Source organism: Triturus cristatus, chromosome 10 (genome assembly GCF_964204655.1).
Source record: "Triturus cristatus chromosome 10, aTriCri1.1, whole genome shotgun sequence".
Classification (NCBI taxonomy): Eukaryota; Metazoa; Chordata; class Amphibia; order Caudata; family Salamandridae; genus Triturus; species Triturus cristatus.
The window spans coordinates 998136509-998164135 of record NC_140593.1 but is presented as its reverse complement, the minus strand read 5'-3'; the positions used below and the strand labels follow the sequence as shown (position 1 = coordinate 998164135).

At 45.5% G+C, this 27627-nt stretch overlaps 1 protein-coding gene across 6 annotated transcripts in view; it reads right to left on the bottom strand.

Moving 5' to 3' along the window:
• The window catches only part of PRPSAP2 (phosphoribosyl pyrophosphate synthetase associated protein 2), a 598092-nt gene that overhangs the window by 375902 nt on the left and 194563 nt on the right, over positions 1–27627 (bottom strand). For all 6 annotated transcript variants that reach the window (XM_085628991.1, XM_085628988.1, XM_085628989.1 and 3 more), the window contains exon 2: positions 20764–20909. In XM_085628991.1, the coding sequence (XP_085485117.1) occupies positions 20764–20846 (83 nt within the window). In that variant the 5' untranslated portion in view covers positions 20847–20909. The remainder of the gene's footprint in view (positions 1–20763; positions 20910–27627) is intronic.

The following is a 27627-nucleotide window of genomic DNA, read 5'->3' as shown; positions in this document are numbered from 1 at the left end:
GAGAGAGAAACCCCCAAGCCAGACCGGGAGATGCCGTCTCGATCACACCCCTGATCTCCTCCCCAAGGAGGGTTTCGATCAGCCACCAGGCCCCCGGTGAGCGGGCGCCTCGCATGCTGGGCATCTGGAGTCCCTCCCAGACCAACCTGAACAGATCAAAGGGCCGAGCGGCAGGAAATCCCGACACACCGCCCCCAGGCACCAAGACCCCTCTCCGCGAGGACTCCGGACTTCAAAGAGGAGGAGGAGTATAACAAGGGGTGCTGAAGGGACAGGCGGCAGAGAAGACCTGGACCTACGAGAGCCCTGCGGACCTGGTCGCGGCTCGACCGATCTCTGAACCTAAGGACGCTACCCGAACTCTGAAACCATCTGAGCCCTGCTGACGCTGTCGCGGCTCCCCGAACTCTGAAACCATCTGAGCCCTGCTGACGCTGTCGCGGCTCCCCGAATTCTGAACCATCTAAGCCCTGCTGACGCCGTCGCGGCTCCCGAGAATCTGAACCCACCGGTGCCTGCTGAGAGACTCGCGGCGCTCCCATCCAGGAGAATCGGCGGAGATTGCCGAGCGAACCCAAATACCCCAGCTCGAGGATTGAGAGCTGTGCGAAGGATACTCCGCAGAGACACTGAACTTAAAGACTGTCCCGCTACCCCAATACCCCCATCACGAAACCGCCGCAGCTTGTGGCATTGATTCAACAGCTGTATCTCGGATCATAAAGATCCCCTGAAACTATCGATAAAGGATACTGTCTGACCAAGAACTACTGTGTGGTGTCCCTCTGTCAAATAGTGTAAGCTCAGCGAGTACGATCCTAGGAACGAGACCCTACAAGGAAGGGCCTCCCCGCCATTGCTCAGCCTAACTCTGGAAGAGGTGGGTCAAAGGGTGGTCAGGAACGTATTCCGAAGCCCCCGGAGAACGCCCTTCCAACAATCTGCGAATGTGCGGAGGTTCAACTTTTGTGCCATTGTTCTGCTAATTCTGTCCATTATGTTAGGTAACATAGGATAGTGTGCTAGTGGTATAGAAGAGGCATATAGTATGGGAGCGCCCTCCCTCTTTTGCAGTTCATCCCGTGCCCAGAGTAGGGTCTTCGTGCTGTCTATGCCGTCTCGAGGGTGGTGGTATGGTTTGTACAGCGCCACACAGAGCAGAACAGGCGCCACCGCGTCAGTCTCCACAGCTACATGAGGTTGGAAGGGTGTCGGGTGAACCCAGTGGTGGAAGAATAGAGCCTGACTACACCAGGCATATAGTTGCATATCTGGGGCACCCATCCCACCCTGTTTCAGCGGGAGTGTCAGCAAATCCCAGGATACTCGAGCCTGCCCACCCGCCCATACCAGTGAAACTAGCAGTGATCTTAAGAACTTGAAGAAGGTATGTGTAAGGGGGAATCGGGATGTTGGCAAATAAATAAAGACATTTTGGTAACACTACCATTTTAGCTAGGATGATTTTCCCTGCCAGGGATAACAGGAGTCTAGCCAAGAGTGTGACCCTTTCCTCCAACCAGGTAATGGCACGTCCGTAGTTTAACTTACACACCTCCTGTAAGTTCCGGCTGATCCAAATGCCCAGGTATTTAACCGCCTCGGCCTCCCCTTTTAAAGGAAACTAAGATCACCGGGGTTGTGTTATCCGTCGAGGGAAACACGACGGACTTAGCCCACTTGATGGAGACACCAGGCAGTCCTCTGAATCTAATGAACTCTCTCAAGAGGGGGTCCAGGATTGCCACGGGGTCAGTGATGTATAATGGGACATCGTCGGCATATAACAAGATGAGAAGGGTTCTGGTACTTAACCCAATCCCCCTGGCCGTGTTGTGCTGCCTGATACACGCAGCTAGGGGTTCCATCACAATCACGCAAAGCAGGGGGGACAGGGGACAGGGGACAGCCTTGCCTAGTACCTTGCGAAACAAGTAAAGGCTCCGACAGAAGGCTGTTCACTCCAATCTGAACTGTGGGCTTAGTGTATAACAAATGGATAAGATTAATAAAAAGCGGGCTAAACCCATACGACCATGAATAGCCAACAAATACAGCCATTCTAGTGTATCGAACGCTTTGGTAGCGTCAAGAAACATGGCAGCGGCCTGTACGTCTGGATGGAGGTAATGTAGCACCGAAAAGACAGTCCTGAGGTTATGGGAGGTAGACCACCCAGGAATGAATCCCGACTGATCAGGGCGATCGATAAAGGGAAGTAGGGGCTGCAGTCTATTGGCTATCAATTTGGCCAGAATTTTAACATCTACATTTATTAATGACAGTGGCCTATAGGAATCAAGCTCAGTCTCAGGCTTCCCGGGCTTCAACAAAGTAATCATTATTGCCTCGCGCGTAGTTGGTGGTAAAATACCAGTAGTATGAGCTTCCTCGCATAGTGCTATCAAATGTGGCACTAGTTCTTCCACATAGGTTTTATAGAAGGCTGTAGTTCGGCCATCAGACCCAGGGGCCTTGTCTAAAGGTAAACTTTTGATGACCTGAGATACAACCTCTACAGTAAACGGGATATCCATGTAATCTGTGCCTTTGAATGAACCAGAGTAACTAAGGAATCAAGGAAGGACTGCATTCCCTCTGGGTATGTCTCTTGGGTGGCAGTGTAGAGTCTAGATTAGAAAGAGGAGAATTCGTCCAGGATGCCCGCCTGTCCTCTAATAGCAGCTCCATGCTGCTAGTTAGCTCGGGAATGTAAGCAATGGAACGCGGGGTTCGGATCATACTAGCCAACGTCCTTCCTGGCCTATCGCCCTCTCCATAGCGCCGCGCCGCGGAGTATTTCCCCAAGAAACTTAACCTCACGCTGTGCTTCCTCTTCAAAGTCAAGCAGTCTGGTCTTTAAGAGGGCCAGTGTGTCAGGGTCGTTGGGAGGAATAAAACTGTGTTTCTAGTCCCCTGATTTGAGTCTCCGGGGAGGCAAGCGAACCCCGAATGGCTTTTAACATCCCCGCTTGGCGAGCGATACACTGACCCAGAATGACCACCTTAAATGCCTCCCAGAGGGAGGCCTCCGTGTCCACCGAACCGGATTTGAGAGTGAAATAGTCATTGATATCCATCCTTATTTCTTCCTTAAAAGCCTCATCTAAGAGTGCATGTTGTGGGAGCCACAAGAGTGCATGTTGTGGGAGCCACAAAAGAACATGCGTGGGGGGCTGACTCGGGGAGTGCCAATTGCAAAAGACATGAGCATGATCAGACAAGGATCTGGGGAGATGAGATGCCCCTACGGTCCAGGTGGCCATATTGCGAGAAACCAGCCAGAAATCCAAGCGGGACCAGGCACCATGGTGTTCAAAAATACAGGTGCCTTCCCCAATCGCAGGGTGCCTAAAGCGCCAGATGTCGACTAAATCTCCATCTGAAATTATGGCATTTAGGGCTTCGCTTGCTGAAGGGTATAGGGCCCGGGCCACCCCCTCCTGTCCAAGTCATCATCCAAGATAGCAATAAATTCCTCCTCCCCCCCCCCCCGCCCCCCGAGAATAGTGCTACAACCGGTCACCTTAACTCTAGCACAGATGTCTTGAAAGAAGCTACGGGAGTCCACATTAGGGCCGTATATCGCGACTATCGCGACTGGGGCCCCACCAAGTGTGCGCAGTATGATAATAAATCTGCCTTTGGAATCACTGTGTAGTTCCCCCTCCCTCCCTTCCTCCAGTCCAGGCCCCGTTTAATCAACACTGCTACTCCTCGGGAGTAGTTGGAATATATGGAGGAGTACACGTGGCTTCACCGGTTATGCTTCAGCCTAGGGGAAGGCACGACGTTAAGGTGGGTCTCCTGCAGTAAACATACATCAATATTATGTCTCAATAGGTAAGCATGTACAAGCCTGGACTTCCTGCCGTCATTCAATCCCCTAATGTTCCATGTGAGGAAATTCAGATTGGTGGCGTGGTGTCAAACTGTAATAAGTGCATGAAAGCAGTGGGGCAAGGGCGGCACAGCCTATTCTTAGATCTCCCGGTGCAGACAAACAAGCAGCAAAGAGTTATACTGGCTAAAACCATAAAATTCCCCACCCCCAAACCCCCACTCACTCCAACCCCCAAATCAGGTTGTAGGTAACCCTCCAATGAACACAAAAGACATTGAGCACAAGGGAATCCTCCCATAGAGATGCATGATCGCCGGCGCACTCCCCTGCCGAGGCAGGGTGGCCAAGATACTGCAGAGAGCTGAGCGAATAACAGGAGAAGAGTTCAAATAAACCATCACCATAGCATTAGGGCCTGACTGGAGTCGCGACAGGTCATATAACTCTGTCCAGTCTGGTGTGGCTCAACTCCGACCGACAAGCCGTACGGGCCCCCCAGACCCCCAAGCAGGCCCCCATCAAGGTAGGTCTCTCACACCAAGCCCGGGGGAAGCCAGCCAGAAGGAAGGAACTTAACATGGGGGCTCGTGCTATAGCAAACAGGGGCCACCAAAGGAAAGGATTTCAAATAGTTGTCCCAACAACAAACACAAAAATAAACATCCAGATCATGTAATATGGCATAGTAGGAGAGCTGTCAGTCATTGTCACTTAGCTGGGTCTCTGCCGAATCTGCTGACCTGGAGCCATGTTTCGACTGCTTACCGCCGATGTGTTTATCGAATTTGAGGGCAGACTTGGCATCCGTAAAAAAGTGTGTAGAGCCATCATATGTAACCTTAAGCATGGCTGGATACAACAGCGAATAGGGGACCTGGGCCTGCAACAGGATCCGCTTTGCAGGCAGAAATTCATGTTTCGCCGTCTGCACCGCTGGTGTAAAATCTGGATTAAAGGAAATCTGGTTACCCTTGTGCGTGACTTTCCCCATCTCGCAAGCCAGACGCAGAATCAGGTTGCGGTCTTGGTAATTAAGGATCCGGGCAAGGAGGAGCCAAGGTGGATCTCCGACAGGTGGTTTAGGGCCCAAAGCGTGGTGCTTCCTCAACCTCAAAGACAGGGCACAGGTGAGTATCAAACAGTTCCCGGAGTAAATCAGCCAATTGGTCTACATCTTGACAATGGCTGTGGTCTCCGGTATTCCTGTGATAAGCAAGTTGTTTCGGCGAGACCTCGCCTCCATGTATCTTCTTTCTTGGTGAAGATTAGCCCCAACACTCTATCCATCTGCAAAAGTTGTTGCTTTGTTTCCACTTTAATTCGTGGAAGTCGGATGTTTTATTTTCAAGGATGCCAAGTCAATGTTCGTGGGACCCTACTTGTGACTTGAAGGATTGCAGTTGGGTAGTGAGTGTGTCAAGCTTGGGGTCGATATTGCGCAGACTTGACCGCATTTCAAGCATCAGTGTACGGAGGTCTTCCCCTCGATCTTCCGTGTACTGTTCCGTAGATCTCTCCGTGCCAGCTTCGGGGTCAGATTCCGTGAATCTAGTCATCCTCCGCTGGTCGAAGTTTAACTTCCGCTGCTTAGCATCTTGTTACCCCATATCTCATGCCGGTGTCACCAGTCTCAGCTGCAGAGCCTCTCCGCCCGTCGAGGCACAGTTCACACATCCACGACCCTCTCTCCCGTACGTTGCAGCCTATGTTGAGTAAGTGTGGGTCAATGCACAGTCTCAGCCCACAGGGAAGCATAGGTGGCCCCCCAGCACCACGACCAGCAAGCGGACACACCTGTAGAGATCGGCACACACTCCTACTAAAGACTGCTCCTTGACTGATAACCAATCTATTAGACCATAGTGGCACCAAGAGGGTTCACCCTGAGCGTCCTCCTATCGCTTTCTGTATGTTTTCAGCACTAACGAGAAGCACTCTGCCACAAAGGCCTCTCTCGCAAGATGGCCGCTGCATAGGGACTAGGACCACAGGATCAAGATGACTCATGCTGCACAGCCAGGGGCAAGGTGCACACTGATTGAGGTCCCTCAAAGGCGTTGATAGGTATTTTTGCCCGTGGACAGAAAGGATCCGATCTCCAGCCCAATGTGTGCCGCCAAAGAAGGCTAAGTTGAGCTCCCATGTGGTACAAAATGGCGCCTACAGTTCACGGGTACTGCACAACCACTTCTCCACCGCGCCACACCTTCTAAGACCGAACCGTGTGCAGCGGGTCATTCAGCGAGGCTGCACAGCTCCACGGAAGGAAATGGTGCTGCCTCTGGGGGACACCAGGGAGAAGGGAGCACCTCGCAGTCGTCTCGGCCGAGGCCCGCACCACACCACACCAGCCGCCAGGGGCTCGATTGCAAGGTCTGCCCACCCATGCAGTGTCTGGATGTGCTTCCGTCGCCGACCTCCACGCTGTAGGGCGCATAAATCAGCTCCAGAGCGGGACACACAGATGTGAGTCACGGCAATCGACTCCTAAGGTATTCCGCTGTCGGTGGGTGGATGTTAGCTCGGCATTAGCTCTCAGTTTGTAAGGCTGAACGCAGGATTGTTTCTCGGCCGGCAGAGCTCGCTCACAGAGCGGCCATGCCGCAGCTCGGCAGACCACGCCCCGAGCCTACGGTTAATTTTAATAACGGGTCAAGCCTTTAGCAAATGTAGCAGGTTAGACCAGAGTCAGCCTTCGCCAGCCGAAGGGTCTCCAGCCCATGAAATAACGGCAAAGGTTTCTATATCAACAGGTTTATTTTTTAACCAATGACATGAGTATACTAAGGACAATATTTATTTCAAATTACTTTTAGAGGAAACCTTTGACTTGGCGAAAGGATTACATTACCTACCCTGTAAACATCTGTTCGTGGCATGTAGTGCTGTAGATTCACATGCTTTGCATACTCCTGCATCTAATTTTGGGTCCGGATGTGTGCAAGTTGTTTTTCTTCAAAGGAGTCACAAGGAAAAATGACTCCTCCTCTTGGTGATATTGCACATGGGCGTCAACTCCATTGTTAGATTGTTTTCCCACAGTCGGGTGAGAATGACCATGCATATGATCGTGTAACTAGGTACTGCAACAGCCACAGGCGTCCAGGAAGGACAGTGGGCACATGTGAATCTACAGCACTACATGCCACGAACAGATGCCTACAGGGTAAGTAACATAGTCCGTTCGATAGCATGTGTGGCTATAGATACACATGCTTTGCATTAACTATAAACCAGTGCCCTCCAAAAAGCGGTGGCTAACCAGTGGGTGTTGCAGTTGTTTGAAAAAGAGTACGTAGCCCTGCTTGTGCTACATTTGCTTGTTGCCGTGCAAAAACATCCACACAGTAATGTTTATTGATAGTGTGTGGGGCCGACCATGTAGCTGCTTTACAAATTTTAGCTATTGGTATATTGCCCAGAAAAGCCATAGATACTCCTATTTTACGAGTAAGTGTGCTCTAGGAGGTGTGGGCAAAGTTATTTTAGCTTTGCAGTATTTTTTATCTACATGTGGTGTAATGATCCGTGCTCGTGCTGTATCTTTAAAGAGGTCATCTGAGTAACATAGCATCCCTTTTAGCATGGGCTGATATTGACATGCTCTATTAGTAGACAAGAGTGTTTCAAAGAGGAACTTTGTGTAAGGGGACCTGGTGACACTCAGCTACCCTAGCTCTAAGTTCTTGAAAGCATGTTTAATAATCCGGGGGTGATGGTTTATCCTGGTAAAGGACTGGGTCATTATCCAGGGAGGGTCTATGTCATAGTTGCCCCATCGATCAGTGGGCTGACTATCATCGTCATCTCCCCTTGATACACTGTATCCGACTGTGGAAAACCCTGTGCAGTAATATCTCTTGTGTCACTATGTGAGGAAGGTGGTGGTGTGGTGAGGGAGGAGGTGGAGAGTAATCAGGCAAAGGTGGCTGCAAAGGAATAGTTGCAATGTCCTTTTTGTGTTTCTTCGCAGGTACCGGTATATCAATGGTCTCCTCCAAAAAAAGCTGCAGTTGCCAAACTCCGGCCAGTAGAAGGCTGAATATGTAACTTCTGCTTCAGGTCTAGTCTTTACTTCTGTAACGCCCTGAACGTCTCAGGATCGTTTAACAGACACGACAATGAGGACGCAACCACTTGTGAAGGGTTAGTTCTTTTAATGAAGGCAAATAACATACAAAGAACAAACAAAAGTTATAGTCACTGGAATCCTCCAGGCTAAGTACGTTACCAGCCCACAGCACGGATGGTCCTAACCGTCCTCTGCATATACGCCGATCCCGACATATGCCAACAGAGGGCAGAAATGAAATGGCCGACAATGCCAATCGGTAGGCTGTGAGGGGCACGAAGAGTGTTGGGGAGAATCGAGGAGTCAGGGAAACACCCAGCCGGGGTCTCTACCTGAAGGGAGCAGCCGCTCAACCTCTTCCTCAGACTGCACCGGGACGCGGAGTCACCTCCTGGTGATGCGTCACCGATACCCCAATCACAAGCAAGACGACTGAACCGAGAGCAGCCGCTCGATCGATCCTGTGGACTTCCGAGTCTGTAACGCGGCAAACACCTCCTGGTGTGCGTTACAGCTGGCAGTCCCTGTGTCTCTGGTCGGGCTGGGAGTTACGACTCCAACCAGCAAAAGCGCCACTGCGCTTGGACTCAGCCGAGTCAAAAAGCGAAGCTCAATGGTTGACCGGTAGAGCTTCCGGGTCCTTCACAGGTGACGATGGGGCAAGACACGGCCCAGGGAGTAACGACTCGACCTACCTCCGTTCTTGCCTTACTGGAGCACCACTCCGGAACACTGCTCTTCACGAAGCAGGTACGTCGGTGTAAACACAATATCCGACAGCCTTGTACCTCCCGGTTCCTCCCTTTATAGGGCGTGTTTTCCTTGAGTTATGTAACAGCTCTCCTGTTTACATAAGGGCGTGTTTCCCTTGAGTTATGTAACAGCTCTCCTGTTTACATAAGGGCGTGTTTCCCTTGAGTTATGTAACAGCTCTCCTGTTTACATAAGGGCGTGTTTCCCTTGAGTTATGTAACAGCTCTCCTGTTTACATAAGGGCGTGTTTCCCTTGAGTTATGTAACAGCTCTCCTGTTTACATAACCTCTCAACCGCTAAGCGTCCTGGGAGATGTAGTCCGTTTTCGCTGGTTACCGTTTTCCTCCCCTCGTATGACAGGAATTCTTGACAACTTCATAGTTTCAAGGATAGATTCCAGTGTCGAAAGTAATGGTTTTGGTGCTGAACGTGTTTTTTGTTTCAGTGCCAGAGTGGGGAGTGGTCGGAGGCGAAGCAGTGGAGGAGTGGGCACTCTGTGCCGATGCAATAGCTGGTTTACTCAGCACCGAGATTGGTCGGCTCGAAGTAATAAGTTCCGGCTTGGCTTTTGGTGCCAGGCCAGAGAGCGGGGCAGCCTTGAATAATACTCGGTGCTGACCATAGCCTGATGGCAGTGGTGCCGGGGAGCTGTAACTTCAGTCGAGACCGAATGTCTCTTAGTGAGTTGGGCAGGGACATAGATACTCAGTGCGCGTTGTGCCGAAGGCAAGTCCTGTATTTGAAGGCCAGACGATCTCAGGTTTGGATGCTGAGTCTGAAACTGAAAAGGCCTCTTCCTCTGCTGCCGATGCCCTGTGTAACTCCTCCTCCGTGTGTTCCACAAAGTGTTTGCCAAAGATGTCAGGTGTCTCCTCCAGATCTCGGCACTAAATCTCTTTAATACACACCCTACGATCCAACAACGTTTTCTTTGATCGAAAAGATAGACAGGCATCACTATTTTCTTTGTTGTGGTCAGGATAGAGACAAAAGTTGCAAACCTAATGAAAGTCTGTATGAGGGTACATTGCGTGGCAGTTGGGACAGAACGGCAATGGAGTTCGGTCCATCAGCACTATATTGTTGGTCGAATCCGGTGAGATAGGAAAACAAGGCCGAAGTGGAAAAGTCCCGAATGGGGAGGTCTGAAGGTTGGGCCCCGAGAAAGTCGAATTGACAATCGAGCTCGAAGGATTGCTTCTGTTTTCGAAAGGTAACACAAAAGAAAACAATACTGATGAGTAAAGAACGGATCAATGAACCGAAGGAAGCCCAAAAGCGGTCTCAAACCGGATCGCTGAAGAACATGTTCAAAGCTGACCGCAGAAAGAAAACAATCTGACAATGGAGTGGATGACTAGGCACAATATCACAGAGAGGCGGAGTCTCTTTACCTCATGACGTGAAAGACTTCTTTGAAGAAAAACAACTTGAACACATCCGGACCAAACACTACATGGCAGGAGTATGCAAAGCATATGAATCTACAGCCACAGATGCCAAACATACAGTACTTAAGACACTGCATGGAGAAAAAAGGCAGTAAAAGAAGATTAGATTGGCACAGTTTGATTGCTTGAATCGACGGGAGACGTATGCCAGACAACTGAGGTGTGCAAAACAGATGAAGGGGACAGTACGTAATACATTGAAACAGGAATTACAGGAATTTAGACAGGCCAAGAGAGTGCAGAAGAGTAAGGAACAGTGGCATGAAGATGCTTTGTCAGAAAGTAAAGCTTTTGTGACACAGCCTTCGGAGCAACAACCGGAGGAGGCCGATCTAATAATAGACAAACTTTTGGATAAAAGGCCTCCGCTCTACAGTGAGACTGAGGCAGGTGATGACTGGTCAGAGAATGTGGTCAAAAGGAAAAAATGTAAAAGTAGTATCAGGAATAAGGGGAGAAGCACAGGTCAAGGAGCGACACCCCAAGAGATTCAGAGCTCGAGGGACTTAGCCCAACATTTGAGTGGAGATGATTCAGCACTAATTGCATTGGAGAAAAGAGCAATGGATAGTGTGGAGCAGGAGATGGGAGATTTGCGTATATCAAGCACATACTGATGCTCTTTTTATTTGCTCAGCAGCACCCTAGTGATAAAGAGAAATTAGTAGCACCATGGAACACTGAATTAATAAAGGACTGTGTGGAACTGGGTAAAGGAGAATGGGATAGAGAAGAAGCTAGGAGTTGGATAGATGAACTATAACCAACGATGCAGGAATGGAGGGAATCAGGCGGGCAAATGGGAATGAGACAGAGGAAGGTAAAAGACAAAAAAAGGAAAATAGACTGAAGTTGCAAAATCAGACACGCTTCAGGTCAGACTGTTACAGACAACTCACTGTCTGGGAATGGGACTTCTACAAACTCATCTGGTCCACTGATCGTTTTAGAGCCCGACACTAGCGCTTGTAAGGTTCTTTCTAAGAGGGAAGTCCCAGGTACGGCAACGGAGACGAGTCATTAAGTTTATACCCCCATGGATCTATAAACTTTTACTAAAGAGTTTCTTAATGTACAAGAGAGCCTGGACGCATGCATTCGAAGGTACACTAGGTATTGAAATGAGTTGATTTGACCTGGAAAGACCGTGATACTATGTTTCCATAATTATACCTTTATAACTGCGGGCTGAGGTCAAAACTGATCAAAAGGTGCAGTTCTGCAACTCAGGTGACCCTGGCGGCGTGGACGAGGGCGACTAAGACCATGGGCTGGACAGGACGGATGACGAAAAACACTCCACTGGGGGGGGGGGGGGGGGGGGGGGGGGAGGGGGGACTTGGTTCAGGGAACTACGCAAGATCGCAGGGTTTGAGGCCTGGGATCTCAAGGGGTTCTCCATGATAGGGGACATAGTTGAACAAGCATTTGCAATGCAATAGGTCTCGCATTATTAAACTTTGAGCTATTGGTGTTGCATTATTTAGCAATGCCAATAGCTCAAACTTAAATAATGCAAGACCTATTGCATTGCAAATGCTTGTTGATTTTATAATGAAAGCAATACTGTGAGAATGAGGAGGGAGAAGAAAAGATTCATCTCCCGTACTTTTACTTGTTTTTACCTCTGCAATACATAAATAATGAAAGGCGCCTTTTCCCAATTTGTATTTACAAACCACCCGAGTATCAGGATTTAATACCGGTTTCTTGAGGGAGGCGCAAATGACCACAGGTACTTAAGCTAGCGCTCTCCAAAACTCGGCGGTTATCTAGGTAAGCAGGATTGGAAAAGCCAGTTCGGCAGACGCGACCGACCCGCCCTTTCCGTTGTAACTGAAAGTAAACTTACCCCTTCCTGCTTACATGTGAGCGCGCTGAGATTTTGCAGGAAGAGCTGGCCAGGTATGTGAGCTGGTGCGAACAGACTAACCAGGCACCGGGTCGGCTACAGAGTGACCCGAGAATCCGGACTACGCCGCAACCGTACCGGAGGTAACAAGCTGTCTCCGACGGGGGAATTAAAAGTGAAAGTGCATGAGGCTGTTGACGACGGAAGAGCGACAGGAGATGTGCACGCCGCGTTGGCTGTACACGTTACATGAAAGCGCGTCTTTACAAGCGCGTACACAGGCTCCAATCCGCCAAAAGCCTGCGCGTGCCCATCTCCTGTCCCACTTCCGAGGCAAGACAGCAACAATAGATCTCGCTGGCCACAGCAGCGCTTTGCGCTGCGTTCGCCAGGCGAGACCTAATAAGGGAAGCTCAAAACATGGGCCAAGCTTCAGCAAGAATACGGCATGAACAACTCCCAATTTTTTTTAAAGTACGCACCACGCCTGGCAGGCAGAGAATATCCAGAGCGACCAACTCCCAGAATATGCGCCTCTGGAGGGAAGGTTTTTGCAAGAAGAGCTTGCACAAAGCGGTCTCATTTACGTACAAAACCATTAACAACAATATCCCAGATAGGCTCGTGTGACTCTGATCACGGTGGGAGAGGATGGTGGGGGCCATGGAAGACAGATTGGGAGGCGACGTTAATGCACCCCCGGGAAGTCGCCATAAAGGCAAGACTCCGGCTAATTCAGTTTAAGATACTACACCGAACATACTATGACAGAGACAGATTGCATAAGATGGGGAGGGTGGAATCGCCATTTTGCTTGACCTGCACTGCGACCGACAGCAACTTCCTCCACACGGTTAAGGCATGTCTCGAACTTCAACAATACTGCACGCAGGTAATTGGACTTTTTGGAACTGTGTTGGGGTGACGTTGGCAATGGAACCCAGGTTTGTGATTCTAGGGACACCAAGCGAGGTCAATATCACCACAACACAATTAATTTTTGCCTCCCTGGGGCTGATCGTAAACAAAAGAGATATAGCCAAGAGATAGGGGTGGCAGATAAGCCGACTATTCATGAGTGGACAAGGTGTATGGACATATACATGACGGCCGAGCAGACTGCATACCATAGCAGAGGGTGCCGCAACAAATTCCATAAAATCTGGGACCCGTGGTAACGGCACTTTGGACTTGACACTGGCGACCACACGCAGCAGTCCGCAGCACATACCAAACAATGGACTCCGACTCGGTGGCCCGAGGACACAATGCTCTAATGATCATTGGTGAGGCCACAGTCACTATTGTTCCTAGGTTCAGAACGCATTCAAATAACCAAAGCGAAAATGCACTGGTGGCAAATACTAGTTTACGAGAATCCCTGGTGGGGGGAGTGGTGGGGGGGGGTAGCCTTGCGGTTGAAAAAAATGTATGCAACGGTTTGAGATCAATTTTCTGCGGACTTATCATGCAAAACTGTCTTGTGCTGACCGTTCAGTTAAAAAATAAAAACATATTTAAATAAAAAATAAAAAAATGTGCAGTGGCCAAAGGAAGAGCCAGATATACAAGACGATGGTTCTCTTTCCCATGACACTGGACCTGCCACAAAATGTTCTAGACTGTCTCAATGAACTGGCACCTAGTAAAAGTATTGATTGGAATATAATATTTCAGGTGGTTAAATAGAAGGACAAATCTGTTCACAGCAATTATGAGAAGCTGAGGAAGGCTTTTAAGGCCCATAGTGGGATAAATATAGATGACCTTGGTTCTACTTCTGCCCTAGTGAATGTACAGGGGCTACTGCCCACCATTAAGAAACACCTACAGATAGTTATTCCTTGCTGGTCACTGAAACTACTCAACAAGATAATGGCTAATGCTCAACATTCCTGTTGATGTTGAAAATCAAAGCAAGACCAACAAGAGAAGCAAAATAAGGATACTAAAACCAAACTGATGATTCAAGAGTTACAGATGTTTAATACCACTAATAAGGGATGGGGAAGGGGATTCCGTTGCAGCACGCAGACCCAGAGAGGTGGAGGTTTCAGGGGACGAAGACAGGGTAGATGGGGAGCCCACTCCTCTCAGTCAGACCAAGAATTTCATACTTGTGGTGCTAATGATCATTGGAAGAATAAATGTCACAATAACCCAAACAATTTCCAATCTGGTATTACCCCACTACTGCAACTCAATTCATTCCGTGCTTCCACTGGGTCCAATAAACAGGAATTATTTTTGACCAGCGACTACAGCAGGCCCCACATCAAAAGATGGTCTAATGCACTTATATTGACAATTACAATGAAGCATAGAGGTCCCTCAGAGGGGAAATAGGAATAATTGTGTCTGCATTGTCAGGTGACCAGAAGGGTCCCTATGTTCAAGGAGAGGTACATGGTCATAATGTTAAGTTCCACAAAGACACTGGTGCCACCTGTGCCACAGTATCCGCTAATACTGTTCCCCACTTACCCCTTTCGGTGATGACCAACACCCCTGTTGTGGTTTAAAATGTTGCCATTCCAAGCCATAATGGTCAACCTGCGACGTTAACCATTGGTCCAATAACGAACAAACATGTTGTGGTTTCTGACAAAAGTACCTTCAATTTATTGTGTCTTGATTTATTGAGAAGGATTAATGCGGTCATAAAATGTACACCAGATGGTGTTTTCTTTGAATGCAGTGATGACTATCCATTTATATCTGAAATGTGTGTCCATCACACTGATGTTGAATCTAATGTTTTGGATTGTTTACCTGATTGAATGCAAAACAATGTAACAGTTGATGTCTGGGCTTTAAACAAATCTGATGTGGGAAGAATATTGAATGCTGAGGCTATTCATGTTGTTTTGAACAAAAATATTTTACAGGAGGGAGAGGTGGGAATAGAAGGGAAATAAAAGCAGCATTGTTTAAGGAGGGAGTTGTGTTACAAACAAAGGGGAGTGTCTGTAATTCCACGATTCTACTGGTGGGTAAACAAAGTAAGGAGCCCTCAAAACTTGATGAGAGGCGTCTCGTGCAAGACCTTTGCGCAATTAACAATGTAGTACAGCCCAGTAATGCCAAACCCCACCACCATTCTTACCACCATACCCCCTTCAGCCACTTATTTTTCAGTCATAAATTTTACAAATGCATTCTTCTCCATTCCCCTACACCCCAATAGTCAATATCTATTCCACCTTTGCCTTTAGGGGGCACAGCTTTTCTTGGACACAGACTTCTCAAAGGCATACAGAATCTCCTACCATATATAAATCACAAATATTAAAGGCAGACCTTGATCAACATATTTTGAAACCCGGGGTGCATTGATTCAATATGTAGACAATCCTCTTGTAACAGCCAATACGGAAGAACAGTGTACGTAGGCCACTATAAATATGCTAAACTTCTTAGCAACCCATGATCACAAAGAATAACCAAAGAAATTACAGTTTTGTAGAAAACAGGTGTCCGATTTGGGAGACCTGATTTCCAAAGGAGAGAGGAGAATATCACCTGAATGGATTAGTGCAATAATGCAACATCCTGCTCCCACGACAACATGAAGTACATTAATTTCTAGGAATGGCAGGGTCTTACAGGCAGTGGGCAACAAATGTTTCACTCATTTCCAAACCTTCACAAGACCGGACACACAAGGATGTAACAGACCCTGTCTCCTGGATCAGGAATTTTTTCACACTATTAAAAAGGCTCTTTGTGAGTCTCCAGCATTGGAGATTCCAGATAACACTAAAGAGTTCCACCTCTTTAAATATGAGCGAGAAGGATGTGCCCTTGCAGTACTCACACATGAACACGTGGGTCTGAACAGACCCTGTGCATATCTGTCTCCAATATTAGACCCTGTAGCCAGAGCACTTCCCAAATGTCTGAGGGCAGCAGACTCTGTAGAACAATGTGAGAGTTTGATTTTAAGAAATATACAGAATGTGTAAGTAACTCACCCTGTTGATTTGGCGATATGGCGAGGACGATAGTCGGGGGGTCCGGCGTGAAGGACTGTAGCAGGACTCGCAGGGTGGTTGGTGCGGGGGCAACGTGAAGAGTGACAGTGCGGTATGGATTGGGAAACGGTATGATAGGGGCGGAGTGTGGTGACTGGCAGGGGTGGGCTGACGTGACGACGGAAACACACAGATGGGGGAAGGATGACCGGACGGGACAGTGTGCGTGCGAAGGGAGGGTGGGGGGGTGGGGGGAGGGGTTGTGAGTGGAGTGCATGGGAGCGTGGCTGGGTTCGCCAGCTCGGGCTGACAGTCCCTGATTCCCTGAGATAACTACAGGCTTTTACATAGGCTGGTGGCGACGGGGCTGCACACAGCAGCCAGTCACTGAAGGATGTATTGCTCCCACGTTGGGCAACCGAGACGCCGCCGGTCCTCCGGGATGTCGGCTGAATGGCTGTGTTAAGTATTGGTGGGGTGACTCACCCGTATGGGCGGTGCCCAGTTATTGTCATGTGAACTGTGGGCAGCTAGCCCTGTGTATCTCCTACTTGCAAATAAAGGTTTTGGAAACAAAAAAAAACAACAACAAAAAAAAACTCACCCTGTTGATTATTAAATAAAACTCGTACACAGCACTTGACCAATACCTGATTGACTAGGTACAAACTGATTCGATTGTCGGCTGACAATATTACTTCGCATTGTTGTACTTCTTTGAACAAAGCCACATTAATGCCTGTGGAGGATCACTTGACAGACCTGCATGATTGTATATTGGTGACAGAACAACAAACTAAAGGCAGAATTGATATGTCAGACAAAGCTTTTATTGAAAAGAGATGCAGATGTATGGGTCGATGGGTCATGTTTAAACTACCAATGTAAGAAACTAGAGCAGCTTATGCTATAACTACATTGCAAACAGTAGTAGAGACAAGACGAATATGCCAATTGTCAGCCCAAGCAGTGGAAATAATAGACCTCGCCAAGCGTGATAATTAAGTACAGATTTGGCAGTAAACATCTATACTGACCGCCAATGTGCCTTTGGGGTTGTGCATGATTTTGGTAGACTTTGGGAGGAAAGAGGATTTCTGACCTCTAGCGAGGCTATAAAAAAGCAACAAAAACAAACACAAGTTACCTTAATTGTGCGCCTCGTCAATGCACTGGCTTTGCCCTAAGCTTTATCAATTATTAAATATGCTGCCCATCAGAAATGAACTGATGATGTAAGTAGAATTAACAATTATGCTGATCAAACTGCTAAAACGAATACCTTAGCTGAGACAAGTACTATGTATGTGGCTCAACCAGAACAAGCATTACACGTAGATAGAATGCAATATAAACATGGATACCCATTTGATACAACACAATGTAACTGATGAAGAAAAGGTTGAACGGCTAAAGGAGGGTACCGAGGCTGATGGAATTTGGGTAGGACCTACTGGAATAATTAGGTTGCCTAAATCTGTAGAGTATAATTTGGGCCTTACAAATTCATGGTCCTGCACATTTGGGACGCAATGCCATGTGTAGATATGGAGAAGATGAATGGTATTCTTCAAGTAACATCTGTGAAGATAAGTGCAGAGAATGAATTCACTTCAGTGGATACATTGCTCACAGCCCTTCTAAGCATGTGTAGTACTCCAAATGCCACCACTAAATTGAACCCTCATGAGACTGACTGGCAGACTGAAATGAAATGAAAAGAGAATTTATAGAGCACGTTAACTCAGAGGGTATCTAAGCCCTATGCCCAAAAAACAAAGCCCATAAGCACAGAAAGCAAGAGAGCCTACAATGAGAAAAGCCACGTTTTTAAAGATTTCTTGAATGAGACAAAAGAGTTTAGCAGTGTGGGCAGACAGGGAATTCCATAACTTGGCAGCAGCCCGGAAATGAACCGGATGCCCCATCTGACTTTCCAGAACCTGGGAATCGAGACTTTCCTGGCTGAGGAAGATCTGAGTGACCTGCCTGAGATGTACCGGTTGACGAGGGAGGAGAGATGATTGGACCCTTTGTGACGAGCACTGGGAAGAGTATGCATATAGCTGTGAAAAAAAGCTCTTCCTCACAGGGAGCCAATCATGCTGAGTATAGGAACAATGTTGCAATTCAAATGATGAATGTATTCAGACTGCTGGATATGTATGCAGATGCCTGTTGAGGTGAAATGGGGTTACCATTTCTTACATATGCATCTACCATTTAATGCATCATGCTATGCATTTTGGTCTTTATTTAAGATCCTTACTTTTGTGACAGAGCAGAAATGAATTAGACTATCCACAATGAAATTATCAGAATATAATATACATGTTGCTATGCCTTCTAGTTGTATACAATGGGCTATGTCAGGAAATAAGGAAGAAGAACCCTTAATAATACAACACATTGTAGCAAAGGTCTGCATTTCATATGGATTGGTACAGCCCCTCCTGTCCAGGTACCTCTGGGATTAAGGCCTAGGTTAAAGGGGAGCATCCATTTAGTGGACGAAGGAAGAGATTAAGTGGGATACAGTGAATGCGAACAGTACTTTAACATAAGCAACACCTTTTAATTAGGATACCCCATGGACCTGGGCAAACAAGTGTATTTTATATGGGGGAAAGTGCATACACCTGGATGCAAATAGACTGGGAGGATCCAGTTACATAGGATAGGTATTCCCTCTTCCATAGGACACAAACTAAATAATCACTTACGAAAACATACATTGGTAAACCCCAACACCATACTTAAGGAAAAGAGAAGAATAATTCTGACTGTTACAGATGCCTAAGAAGACAGTGACTTAGGAAAAAGAATAACACTGATGCTGAGAGTAGCCCTTAATTCCAGACAAATAAGACAAATTGGCAGTTTACTAGAGCCAACTGTAAATGAAACCTAACTAGCATTGGGAAACCTAAATGGTAGAAATGTTTGCTATGGGTATCGTGGTTCCACAAAACCAGTTAATTTTTGACGTGATATTAGCTGAGAAGGGTGCAGTCTGTAGGATGATTAAAAATGATTGTTGCCTTTACATACCAGCTAATGCACCAAGTGTTTAAAAGGCATTGGATAATCTCCGTAATATTGGACATCAAGTTCATGAAAGAACCAAAAGAACTTTCTGGGATGATTTAGGGCCTTTCTTTGGGTCTTGGGGCTCATGGTTATTGAAAGGACTTTTTATTTGCTTATCTATATTGGTAACAGTATGTATTCTCATTAATGTATTACCTGCATATATCTCAGCATGTATCCCTAAACCTCGCTATGGTGTCCCAGATAAACCCTGATCAGCATGAAATTATGCGGATGATGCACATAGAAATCGAGTGACTGTCCATGGAAATATGGCATTCAAAGGAAGGATTGAGAGAGATCATCCTTTATACTATTGCTTTTTTCCTCTTTTCTATATCCTTCACGTGAACTTATTCCAGGGATATCAGGGCTCGACAAATCCACTCGCCAGCTCGCATTTGCGAGCGAGAATTGATGAGGACGAGCTATTTTTAGGTCCTACTCGCCCTTTCTGGCGAGTAGGAAGACAAACTAACTTTTGTCCTCTGTCTTTAAAAACGGAGCAAAAGTGACAAGATAACAAGATTTAAAGGCATTTTTATTGCTCACAAAGGGAATGAACAATAAAGATGCCTTTAAATCTTGTTATCTTGTCACTTTTGCTCCGTTTTCAGAGACAGAGGTCAAGTAGGTTGCAGTGAGGTCGAGGGGATTTTCCAAGGGACTAGACCTGCAGGACTAGTACCATTTTTCGGATTTTTCGAGCCCTGTGATATACATGTTTATCTAGCTTACCTGAGAGCAGTTGGGTTCATGGAAAGGTTAGTTGAATTATGTGTCTCAGGAAAAGCTTTGACTACAGAATGTTTTTTTTCCCGTTCAAAGATCACTAAAGGAAAGCGTTGATCTGTCACTTAGTCTTGTAAACTGTTACCAGGGCCTGTGAGCCGGTAAGTAAGAGGATGTTGCACAGATGTTCTCATAAGATCAGTTATAAATACTACAAACTCCTCATTATGTGGTCACGGTCAGTGAATAACGGTTTGTTTAAAGTGTAACCAGGCACTGTGAAAAAGGAAGGAAACTAATCAACTGCTGTTGATGATAAATGGTAAGCCGTCTGAAAACTTCCAGCTACAGCTGCATTTCTCAAGGACCTTTGTGTTTTATGATATTTTTGCTGAGATAATTGTGCTTCACTATTTCCTATGGGACTAAAAATGTATATAAGCCGAGTAATTTGTAAGCTGAAACAGACTCTCTGGCGAATGCTCAGAGACTCCACTACTGCAGCGGAAGCAGAATAAATGACATTGGAGGTTCCCCATGATTGACTACCCCATTATTTGAAAACTTCTTCATTTCAATTTTACCATTAGAGTTTCAATTATATATTTACAAGATCAACATCAGCTTAATTGAAAAATAAGCTTTGCATGTTCCGGAGTAATTGACTAATCCTCTGACTTGAACCAATTAAACAGATGCCTATACGCAACAGTTTATATTCTGCAACGTCGATCGATCTGTACCAACGGATATCCTGTATTGCATTGTATGTAAAACACAATAAAATAAATAAATAAAAAACTACAGCATAAACTAGAAAGATTGTTTCGAAATAGCAAATACAAATCGAATTTTAACTCTACACATGAAGATGAGCATTGTTTACATTAAGTTTCAAGAAAGAAAAAATCTGCAGTTAATGCAGACGCTCCACAAATTCTGACTGACTGGCCCAGTGTCAACATTCCAGTAATTGTCAATGGGCTATACTCACTCAGATATCCGTTTTGCTAACTCCATGCACGATGGATTGGAATTAGCTGAGAACAGCATCAGTCCACCCTTGGTAGCGTTCATGTTGGTAGTTCCCCCCGTTTTTCAGCACACGTCAGGACCAAATGCCCTGCCACCTATAAAAAGCTATGGCAGAGAGGGGGAAAAATGACACTGCAATAAGAGACATGCGTATAGCAAGCACAAAGGCTGAGTTCATTGTTTTTCTTTATTAAACCTGTACATTAGCCATAACATCCTTTTAATAACCAACTGCTACATGTAGCTGAAAGTAAATGGACACCTTATCATAAAATAAATGGTATGCTAGCTGAGTACAAATGAAAAATTGTGCTTTGCTTTGAAATGAATACTGAAAATGCACTAGCCCAGCACTATTGAAGAAAATTAAATAGTCACAGAACAATGAAGTGAAGGGGCTAGGCTGCAACTATACAAAGGATACAATCTATAATGTAGTATTCTGTGGTTTTGGCTATAGCACTAGCCGACAATTAACCAAGAAAATGAAATATTCACAATGCAGAATTCGATTATTTTGACTGCGGTTTGGCTGTGATATAAATTATATCTAACTACGCCATATGCTTATTAGGAAAAGCAAATATGATTTAGCAAGATAATTCTCTAAGAAGTTTGGAGGACACAAAGACAGGATTTATGAGGGATACATTTCAAGTAGCTACCTTTGCTTGGTTTCTCAGTTTGGCTTCTTTTCCATAAAATGTTCCTATTTATCAGCACTAGTATAAGCAGGCAGAGTGGCACACCTAGTGCATACATAGGTACTCTAGTAATATATCCACGACTAGGGTCAATTCTATTGTAGCTACAAACCACACACTATATGACCATAGAGCCTGTTGATAAAGTTCCTGGTTCATATCTCGGGATGGCTCATAACCAGCAAAGCACATGATCATGAGAAAATAACTACATGTCCCTGCGACTGAAACGGTAAATATCGCAAATTCAAATATATGCTGTGATATCCAATTACAAACATCCACCTCTCTTCCCATCTGATTTATCATTTGTTTTCCCACCTAACAACTAAACATATATATATATATATACACCGCTTTCCATTGTAGGGAGCTTACCGACTTACAGAGTGGTCTCGGCGTGAGAATCCCCCTAAACATTGCTGCACACCCCTTGTAAAAGGAAAACACTGCATGCCTCCTCATTCCATCTGGTATGGGTGCTTTGAGTTTTACCATACAGCATGGCAGGACACCACATTTTCCCAGCTCGAGCCTTGTTCACTGGTGGGCTCAATCACCCACAACTATCCCTTTCAAATTATTATTTGACCACATGCAAACTGGCATTGGTAAAAGACTCTCTTAATGCCTTATAGTCTCTTATTCTCTCATGGTCATTAAATGATTAAAGTATGCATCGAAGAATTGTAAAAAAGTATTTAAACATTTGATTGTGATACACTTGGGACTTATTTCTGGTCAGGAAAGCTTCTTCTTCATACGGCAGTTGTCGGCGGATCAGACTCCCCAAGTTATACATATTAAAAGACCGCTTTCTGTTGTAAGGAGATTATTGACCCTAACAGGGCGGCCTCGGCAAGTAGCGAACGGGGTCGAAGTCAGACCTGGAGGAGGGCAGCACGGGCCCCCCTCCCTTTTTCCATTAAGGCCAGGCCCTGTCGGGTGAGACTCCGGGGGCTGAAATTGGCCTGGGAAGGGGGCCATGTGCACCCCCTCCCCTTAATACAAAAAGTATTTTTTCGGCCCCTGCTTCACGGATCATCCGGAAACTTTCCATGCAGCAGCTAACGTTAGTGGCAAACTACTTTTGAAACTTTCATGAAGAAGATTCGTCAAACGGCGCCAAAGTTATTAGCGAAAAAAAACGATTTGTCTATGGAAATTAGGTACTAACTATAATTACCTACTGGGGACCACCAGTAGGAGAACACGCGCGAAGAGACAGAGACACACAGAGACACACACAGAGACACACACACACACACACACACACACACACACACACACACACACACACTTGATGGTCTGTGCTCCAGTACTTGTTAAGGATTGACAAGCGGTGGTTGGAGTGTGCAAGACAGACACACACACACACACACACTCTCTTCAGAATAAATCTATGCAGTTGGTAATACAAGCAGAAAGTAACATTAAAAAAATGACAGTAAATACATCAATTTCTGATAAATATTTAAAAAGTGCCTTGCACAATACCAAATATTAAAACTCTGTATTCAGAATGCGGGTAAAGTGCATCAGTAGCAGCCCATAAAATAAATAGCAGCATTACATATTTTAAGTAAAGTGCATAGTTCTACATGATCGTAAAACAGCACAGAGGAAACGAGTTACAGCAGTGCAAGTTTCCTCATGTGGAAGGCGTTGGAGAAAAAGGCAAGCTCTGGCATAATGCTCTGGCATAATGTCTCAAATTTCTAGATCTCAAAAGTGAAGCCAATAACCTTTTAGTGTATAATAGATACAATTTGCGGTACAAAAGAAAATGAACCATAGACTGAGTGACATCATTATTGCGCTGACATACACTTGTGCCCAAGTTAAATATTTTACTGTGTCCGCTCTAAACCTAAATAGCAAAGAGCGCTCTCAGGTCCTTCTGGCTTTCCATGTATAACTATTTAATATAGCCTCCACGTTCAGGGACAAATACTTTCCAACAGTTGTTTTCTGTGATTCCTCCTCAACCCTCTTGTCATGCAATTGGGCTAACAGTGAGCATGCCTGTCTTTTATTGATAGATGCACATGAGGCAGTGTTGGAAAAAGCATGTGATAAACCATCCTCATCGAGTGAATTTTTCACATAGGACAACCATGGGATTGACATGCCCTTATCATGAGTCAGGCAGTCACTGACTATGGCCCTTGATAATTGGGCATCCTCATTACGCCAGACAGAGAGCCACAGCAAGGGCAGTCTAATTCAAATAAGATCACTCAAGTAAGTAAGACCCAGTTCGCTGTGACAAATGAAATGTGAGGAGGATGCTAGTACTGCCAGAGCTCTCCTACAAAAATTATTTTCCTCCCTCTGTAATGCTGTGCAATCAGCAAAACCCCCAACACCCACCCCATAGGAGGCTAAAGGAGAGCATTGTGCAGTGTAAATTTGTAGCACCGGGGCCAAAGGCCAACTATTTGAGGGACGTTGGAGGCTGAGGAGTGACCCCGAGGATCTTGCCAATTTTGCCCTATTTTGGAAAATATGCGGTGCCCAATATCCTGTCGTACCAATTGTAATTCTAAAATCCGGAGAACTTTTCACCCCACATATCATTACATAAGATTTAGCAAAATTAGCTAAAAGATCAAGCTTTGACAAAAAAGCCAGAAAAGTATAACTAACATTCTTAGAGTTGTTGGTGTGCAAGCCATTAAAATCGTATCATCTGCATACAGAAGTGCGGGAAGCGGAGTACCGTTAATCCTTATAGGACATCTGTGCTGGCTGCCAATTGAGTGCTCAAGTTGTTCATATAAAGAATAAATAATAATGGAGCTAACACGCATCCTTGCAGCAGTCCACGATGAGTCTCAATAATATCTGACAGTTGACCTTTTTGTCCAGATCGTACCCTTGCTGAAGTATTAGAATAAAGTGCAGCCAGTATATCAGTGAGGGTCCCAACAAGCCCAATGTCCTAAAGATGCTTGTCAGAGCTCGCTTCTATTCACACAATTGAAGGCCATGGATAAATCCATGAATCCCAGATACAAAGTGGACTGTTTAGCTATTGTGTACTTGCAAATTACCAAATTAAAATTCAAGCACTGCTCCACCATACCATTACCAGCTTGATAGCCATATCAGTATGGATCCAGGATGTTTTCACGTACCCAGTCCTGAATCCAGGTATAAAGAACACAACCAAACATTTTGGCTAGTTTATCGATTAAAGAAATTGGGCGGTAACAGTTGGGCTTGGCACCATCACCTTTTTATAAATTCGCAACTATAATAGCGTTCACCCAGGAACTTGGTATTGAAGAAGACATCATAATTCTAAAAACATTTGTCAACAGGGGAGCCCAAATGGCCAAATTGCATTTTATTAAATCGATGGGGAGTCCATCGGGCCCGGCGATTAATCTCCACACTTTGCACGATCGCTACTGTAACTTAATCTACAGTGAGGTTTAAATCTTTAAAAGAGATAGGAACCTGATTTGATAAAAACAAAGAATTGGTAACATTATCTAAGTAAATTTTAGAAAAGTACGCCACCCACACATCACTCTCGATATGGCAGTCCGTGTCTGGTCGAAAGAGCGCAGACAGCATGTGTGTATATGTGTAATATATATATATTCACTTAAAAAACCATAGGTTTCACACATGTTATAGTTAGCTGGATATTTCACTCATAAAAAACCAATGAAATTCCCCCGTTATAGTTAGTGCAGGCAACTATAACTCACGCGACCGCAATCCTTTGCTGATGACGTCAGATATTACATCACTGTATTTAGACACTTATTTACCCATGTCTTCTTCCATTAATCTTTAGCTATACATATATCACAAATATTTATTTTTCCTAAAGACACATATGTCATCAGTGATGTAATATCTGATGTCATCAGCAGAGGATTGCGGTCGCGTGAGTTATAGTTGCCTGCACTAACTATAACGGGGGAATTTCATTGGTTTTTTACGAGTGAAATGTCCAGCTAACTATAACGTGTGAAACCTATGGTTTTTTCAGTGAATTTGCAAGGTTTTTTAAATGCTAATTCGTAACTATAACGTGTGTGAAACCTATGGTTTTTTCAGTGAATTTGTACGTTTTTTTTAAATGCTAAGTTATGTATTTATTAATTTATTTATTTTTCAGGTTCTTCACCTTGCACGCGCTTAGGGCACTCGGTGCGCTTCACGCACCGAGCGCCCACGGTTCGCAGTGCACCTCGCAATTTAAAAAAAATAAAAAATTGTTTTTTTCTCCCTTGGGGGTCCTTCTGTGACCCCCTGACCAAGGCTAGGGGGTCAGGAACTGTCCACTCTGCCCCCTTTTCACGTTCTCCACCTTTTTTTTTCTCCCCCTCAGACTGCGAGAGACAAAATGGTGGCCGACACTTCCTGGTTTCGACCGATTCGAATGTCTACCGACATCTAACAACCAATCAGAATTGCGCTCGCGCACGGCAGGGTGCGCGCACAGTGCGCGCACGGTGCGTGCGTATAGATATTGATATGCTTTTAAATGCTATTTTCTCAGGAAATACTGAACAGATTTACACCAGACCTGCAAAAGGCACTTCCTTGACCTTATGGCTACCTCTCTGCCAAATTTCACGTAATTCTGTTCAGCCGTTCGGGCTGTAGCTGCGACTAAAGGTCCTATGGAAAAATGCATGGGGAAAACGCGTTTTGGGACCCCCCCTTTTTCTCGGCCCCCGCTTGACGAATCACCCCGAGACTTTCAGGGTAGGAGCTGAACGGAGCGCCCCATTAGTTTTGAAAATTTCGCGAGGATTCGTCAACCAGCGCCAAAGTTATTCAAAATAGAATTTTGAGATTTCCTATGGAAACTAGGTTGTAACTATAACTATCTACTGGCGATGTGAATTCGTCAGGTCCGCCGAGTATGGTAACCAGTACCATACTCGGCGGACCTGACGAATTCACATCGCTAACTGGATTGCGGACGAGGGCACTAGAATATTAGGAGCATACAAGAGAAGTGTCGAACACGAACACCTCTCTGGCAGATTTGTGACATCCCTCGTTCCCATCATTGAACATAGACCCCCATGTGGGCCGGAATTACAACCACATTTAAAAATTTCCACAAATACGAAAAGAGCCTTGAGAAAGTCGTGGGATTACACTCCCGTTACGACGAAACACGTGTTGGCTGTGAATGGCTGTAACCCTGATACTTTACCTGAACACATCTTATTAAAGAAGACAAGAAGAAGACTGTATTTTGTCGTATGATTTACCTTATATGTACTCATTTTCATGTACGAAATAGACTACAAGTAATATATCATTCACGTGTGCTGAGGTTTTGTGAATAAGTGCGTTCAGCAGTTCGGGTTGTAGGTGTGGCTAGAGGTTCCTATCAAAATTAACATTACAAATGCATCCTTATTTAGTGCCACAAATTCTCGGTCCCACTGCACGATCACCCCAAACTTTCCATGACAAACAGAACCTACCTTGACACTTTTTGGGGAAAATTTCATGAAGATTGGTCCAACTACGTCAAAGTTATAGGCAAGCCAAAAAATGCTTTTGCTATGGAAACATGATCCTAACTATAACTACCTACTGGCGACTACCAGTAGGTAATACACCCACACATATAAAGATACACACAGAGTGAGTGAGAGAGAAAGAGATATGCATGTATGTAGAATAAAAAAACAATATTCCCTGGAGGTAGGTCCTCGCTACAGCAAAAAATATAAAATAAAAACACCTTTTTTTCTCACTACAACTCCACTAGGGTTCCACTCTAGAAAACATTTCATTAAGCAGTTAACTGCTTCATGCAGTTAACTGCTTTTCCGGCTCCGATCTATTCACTCTGGTCAGGGGCATGATTCTGATACCCCCAGATGCTATTACAGGAAAGTAGCAGGATATTTAAGATTCATTTGGGCAGTGCAGAAAGAAGGACACCGCAGGTAAAATCAAAACAAGGTTTGAAATATTAAACATAAAAAGCAAACAAGATGTTCCTGCAAAGTTTATTATTTTATTTCTCAGGTTTTGATTTAGTGCAGCTAGGCCCCTGTGACCATTAAAGCACATGAGAACAAAAGTTAATGCAACACTGGGAAGTCTACATCATCAACACAAAAGTG